This window comes from Anarrhichthys ocellatus, unplaced genomic scaffold (assembly GCF_004355925.1).
Source record: "Anarrhichthys ocellatus isolate YVR2014 unplaced genomic scaffold, GSC_Weel_1.0 scaffold11, whole genome shotgun sequence".
Classification (NCBI taxonomy): Eukaryota; Metazoa; Chordata; class Actinopteri; order Perciformes; family Anarhichadidae; genus Anarrhichthys; species Anarrhichthys ocellatus.
The window spans coordinates 4175972-4181971 of NW_022280041.1; the positions used below are offsets into that span (position 1 = coordinate 4175972).

The window sequence follows — 6000 nt, forward strand, 5'->3', positions numbered from 1 at the left end:
CTGAAATAAAAGGAGGGACATGCTTTGTTTCAGAACCTGCCTGAAGCCTTTTTTTTTGGGCTAAAATAACTGCAATTTTGTATTTTAAGAAGATATAAAATCGAGTTAATCACTCCTCAAAAATCAATGTCCAGCTTTCAGGAATAGCTCCCAAAAACAAGCTCAACTTTGGCTCAACATTTGCTTTCTTTCTCAGGGTCAGATTGATACCGCTCTCATGTCTGTTGCTTCACTTGGCATAAAAACTGGAGGCAGTGGCAAACCGCGAGCCTGGCTGGTTCATAATAGTCAAAAGTCGTTTTATATATTTCTGTTTGTGAACGCATTAAGCAAATGACTTCTCATTAATGATCTTTAGTATGAAGCTGGAGTCTAGTTAGTCTGTACAAAAACAGAAATTTAAACTCTACAGTTTGTGGTTTAAGGGCATTATAATTGCATAATTGGCATATTTTTTTTAAACTTTGGACAGAGCCAAGTTAGCTGTTTCCCCTTGTTTCTTATGCCAATCGTCTCCTGGCTACAGCTCTGTAGTCATTAGAGCTGTGCCGATCTTCTCATCTAACTCTCGGTAAGAGAGCAAGTACACTTATTTTACAACTCCTTTTAATTCTGGTGTGCTTTGTAACTTTTACATTGCAAAAATAGTTTTGGAAAACCTTCCCTGTTTAGCTTCCCTGCTTCCCGCTGTCTCTTGCCCAAAAGTGTTACGTGACCCTTGACCCCCCCTGTGCCAGTCACGGCTACGCCCGGTGGCAGGACATCCAGAACGACCCCCAGTTCGCCATCGTCAACGAGCCTTTCAAATCGCAGGCGAATAAAGGCAACTTCCTGGAGATGAAGAACAAGTTCCTGGCTCGACGCTTCAAGGTAAGACAAGATAATAGCTTCACCTTGACTGTGGATACACACTAGACGAGGCAAGGCAGGGCAAGTTCACTTGTATAGCACATTTCAGCAACAAGGCAATTCACAGTGCTTTACATTAAACATCAAAAGCAAAGGAAACGCACCAAAAAAGCACATTCAAATACAATTTAAAAACAGTCATTAAAGAGCCAAGAGAGTGGAACATTAAGATAAGCTGAATAAAATAATAAAGTAACAGTGCAGTGTAAGAAATTTACGATTATTTGATTTAATAAAAGGCAGCTGCTGAAAGAAAAGTATTCAGCCTTGATTATAAAATAAGTTAGTTTTGGTGGAAACCATTCAGTGCTTCATAAATCAACAGTAGTATTTTTAAGTAACTTAATTGGCAGACAAAGCCGATGAAAAGACCTCAGAACTGGTGTGATGTGATCCAGTGTTCTGAATCAGCTGCAGCTGTCTAATACATTTATTTTTTTTAGTGCGACCTATAAAAACTTGGTGTTATCATGGGCTGTGTCTGAAATCACTTCCTACTCACCATATAGCAAAATATCCCACAATGCATCGTTAAAAGTAGTGTACAACCTCTACATAGGAGTCCCTGGATAGGGAGTAGCTAGTAGTGAATGAGTGAAGGATCTCAGACACAGCCACGGACTCAGACCTGAATTTCAACAGCCGCATTAAGAGGATTACAACGTCAGCCTACTATCGCTTTAAGAATATATCGAGGATTAAAGCACTTATGTCTCAGCCGGATTTGGAAAAAGTGGTCCGTGCATTTATCTCCAGCAGACTCTCGACTGCTGTAACGGCGTTTTCTGGCTTGGTCTGTGGTTTTTAACATTGCTGATTGAAGATTTAAACATTCCACATTGGCTCCAAAAACAACTTCTTCAGTTTTGTCTTTGTTTAATTAAAGAAAACATCCAGTTGTTGATTTGTTCAATGCACTTACTCAGTGCTTGTATTGGACCACAGTCCCCTGGTTATACGGTTATGTAAACGTGTGTGTCGTCTGCATAATTATGGTAACTTATTTTGTTGTTTTCCATAATCTGAACCAGTGGAAGCATGTAGATGTTAAACAGAAGAGGCCCCAGAATGGAGCCTTGGGGAACTCCACTCAGATGTGTCGTTACCTATAGACACTAAGTAGTCCCTGTTCTTCAAGAATGCTTCGAACCAGCTTAGTTACTGTTTCAGGAGGTCCTGCCCAGTTTTCCAGTCAGTCTAGTAATGTTGTGGTTGACCGAGTCAAATGCAGCCCTGAGGTCCAGTAATACTAAGGCTGAAATTCTACCATTGTTTGTGTTGAAGTGTTTGTTACTGAGGACCTTTAACAAGAGCAGGCTCAGTGCTGTGGTGCGGTCGAAACCCTGACTGGAAGACATCAAAACAGTTCTTAAGTGCCAAGAAGTTGTTGAAAAACAGCATTTTCAAAAAGCGGGTGGTTTCATATGGCCCTTTAATTATTCATTAATGTTGTGTCGAGATTTTTTTTTTTTTAAAGTGGCTTGATGGTTGCCGTTTTCAGGGCCTGTGGGAAGACACCTGAAAGAAGAGACATGTTTGCAATTTGTAGAAGATCTGAGGCCAGGCAATTTAAAACATTTTTGAAAAAGCCCGTTGGCAGAATATCAAGGCAGCAAGACAAGGATTTCAGATGTTGCATAATGTCCTCCAGGTTTTTATGGTTGACCGGATAAAGTCTTGTCGTGGTATTTTAATTGACTTTAAGTGGACACAGGGAAAACACATATCCTGTACTGGATATGGAGGCACTGGCTGCCTGTCTGAATTTCTGAATTTCCATAATGGGCCCCTATGTCAGCCCTACTCTCATGCAAACAAACTCTTTTAGGAACATTTCGCAGTGTCTTTCGGTCACCTGACTCGTTTGATGGTCGGATGACAGATGCCCCTAGACCCACATATTGGCTCGGCGGTACTGCTGACCGCTGCATTTCTGGAAGAGCTCTCATCCTGTTTTTAAGCAGCTCACATGTTTCAGATCCTGCCCTCAACATCCTCATTTACTGTATCTCTGTCTCTTTTACTGTTCTCCTTATCTCTCTTGCTAAGTTATTGGAGGTTTCTTTTATTTTTGGAAATCTGCCATCAAGACAGCACAACATAAAACTTTCTCACTGTAATTTCCTCTTTGAACTGGTTATGTAAGAAACTTTAACAAATCATTTTTTTTACCAAACACACTCCCACGACTGTATGAAGCTTGATATATTGTTGAAAAATATCCGAAAGAGACGGAATATAATAAGAGCAGGGTGCAAACGGATTAAAGAATTAGACTCATAACGGCTTTTAAAGCTTTTCTAAAAATCGTTTCTGTGTTTAAATGTGAAGGAAGGAATACACATTAGTCTTTCAGTTTTCCTTTTATTAGGAATGTGGGTGGGTTCCATCTAAAATGTGTTTATTTACATACATTTTTTCACATTAGGTGAATTTAGTTTCTTCATTGGACGTATGGCTAGATTGATGCACCGATTCATTAAATGTCAAGCACAGTGTGCAAGAATCTACAAGATTCTTCTGTGACGTACCATGTATAAGAAATTATAGATGTACAAGTCTGCTGTAACTGTTGTAGAGTTTTAGATATTGTACATATTTTATAAGTCACAACAGTAAATACTACTTCTTAAATTCGCCCTATTTGCCAAAGTAAAACACTGATACAGACTTTTAACTGCTCTCAGAAATAACTTGCCACTAATTCTAAGCAGGTTTAAGTACATCGTGTCTCCACACTGGAAGAATGACAGTGGTATCCCACAGTGCAATGCACAACAGAGACCAAGCTCCTCACAGCTGTAAAACGTTAAACAAATTGTCAAAATTGAGACAAGTGAGGATGATCTCGGAAATAAATCAGGAATAAATTCTTTGGTAAACCATTTTGTTTTCTGTCTCTTTACAATATAATAGTGTAAAACAATAGAGATAGAAGGTGGAGTCGTAGCTTATATATCAAAATATTAACAGAAAAAAGAGAAACAACAAGAAAACATTTTCTTTGTACAATGTAACGCCATGTTGAGTATTCATTATATGCCTGAAAGTCTTGAAGGAAAATATGAAACAAAGGTTTTCTTTTAGTAAATCAGCATTTGTGGATGAAAAATTCACCCTTAAGGTCGTTAATACATCTCGAACAGACACAATACAAGCTAGAAAGATAATAAAATGCACTTATATGGTTGGATGAGATACATACAATCTGACCAAACAATGAAAATGCAGTACAACAAAGAAAGACTGATACTGCTTCATTTCTACAAACGGAACAATTGACTGAGTGAGTATTTGCCGTCTCGTCCTCCAGCTGCTGGAGCAGGCGCTGGTGATCGAGGAGCAGTTGCGACGGGCTGCCTACCTGAACATGACGCAGGACCCCAGCCACCCGGCCATGGCGCTCAACGCGCGCTTCACGGAGGTGGAGTGCCTCGCGGAGTCCCACCAGCACCTCAGCAAGGAGTCGCTGGCGGGCAACAAGCCAGCCAACGCTGTGCTGCACAAAGGTCAGGGAATGATGGCGTGATGCCAATCATTTGGGTTAAAAAGAGCTCTCTCTCTCTTTTTAAAAACAAACACATTTAGACAAAGTGGGGAAAGATTGGCAAACAGATAATCGCAGGCGTGGAATAAACGAGAGATACACATCAACACATCTTACAGCGCTGTTGTGCAATCAGTCTCCCTTCCTGCAGAGACAATATCGCTCTGCCTGGAGCTGACTTCAGTGAAGCCAAGCAGATAAGCTTACACGCTGTGAAGTGATAGCCCCAAACATTTCCTCACTGGCAAGTCTGTCCGTGTTTATATTGTTCTGTGGAAAGGATAACACGCTCGGCGCACAACTGTTGTAGTTTCTGTCTTTTTGCACGTAACGGTGCTGAACTTAGTGAGCGCTCACAGACATATTTATCATATCGCAAAGCGACTCTGCTGGTCTCTAATCAGTGATTAATTCCATGTCGGGATGTGGTGACAGAGTGAAACCTCTTGTTAAAATAGAAGGAGAAATGTGCTATTTTGGAAATAGAAATCCAAAAAACTCTGTAAAGAGGAGACTTTTAAAAATACAATTTATAGTGTTCAGACCCTGTAAGTGATGATATAACTAATATGATTAATAGGAGGTTTAAAAGAAGCCGTTGTCGTCGTTGCAGTGTTGAACCAGCTGGAGGAGCTGCTGAGTGACATGAAGGCCGACGTGACCCGGCTACCGGCCACGCTGGCCCGAGTCCCGCCCATCGCCGCCCGCCTGCAAATGTCCGAGAGGAGCATCCTCAGCCGCCTGGCCAGCAAGGGCACGGAGACGCACACCCCCCCGGTCAGAAGCCTGCTTTTCAACACACACACACACACCCTTAAAACACTCACAACCTCACTGACAAGATGAAACCTGCTCGAGCTGCCTGCACTCGGTGGAAAAATAATAGATGGAGGACGGCCAATGAAATGGCAGAGCCCATTATCTTGTCACCCACATGTGGATTTTCCACAACTGCTTAGTCGGCAGATTTTTTTTTGTCCACTTGCGTAACTTAAAAGTGATTTATCTTACTTATCTCGTTTGTCATATCCCCTAATTTCATAAATCATATCCGACATGCACAAAAAAAACAACCCCACTTCTCTTCCTCTGTGCAGCCCATACCTCCAGGACCCTACGCCATCCCTCACAACTACGGACCCCCCTTCACCCCCGCACCCCCGAGTGCCCTACTCATGGGAGGCGCCAACTACAGCCACATGACGCCCGGATCCTTCATATCAGGTCAGTGTTTGAAGCTCCATTCACACCCTTTGCTCCTGTCAATGACGGCTTGGTCGGGAGTCGGATCTATCACTATAAATGGAATATGTGCAGATAAGAGAGGATGTCAAGGTTTCCAAATATACGACAGAATTACAGGTACAATATGTTTTAAGTGATGCCCTAGAAACATGGGTAAAGGTTCAGCATTTTAAGTTTTTGAGATCTCAGTCGATCTGCGGAAAACATGTTTGATCTTACTTTGGAACTGCTTAAGGGGTCAGTGAAGAGTTCGTGTGTGTGTGTGTGTGTGTGTGTGTGTGTGTGTGTGTGTGTGTGTG

General features: G+C 41.7%; 1 protein-coding gene across 5 annotated transcripts in view; it reads left to right on the forward strand.

Moving 5' to 3' along the window:
• Nucleotides 1-6000, forward strand: part of chd3 (chromodomain helicase DNA binding protein 3) — a 33191-nt gene that overhangs the window by 18406 nt on the left and 8785 nt on the right. For all 5 annotated transcript variants that reach the window (XM_031850663.1, XM_031850666.1, XM_031850665.1 and 2 more), the window contains exons 36-39: nucleotides 738-870; nucleotides 4223-4418; nucleotides 5070-5233; nucleotides 5554-5680. In XM_031850663.1, the coding sequence (XP_031706523.1) occupies nucleotides 738-870; nucleotides 4223-4418; nucleotides 5070-5233; nucleotides 5554-5680 (620 nt within the window). The remainder of the gene's footprint in view (nucleotides 1-737; nucleotides 871-4222; nucleotides 4419-5069; nucleotides 5234-5553; nucleotides 5681-6000) is intronic.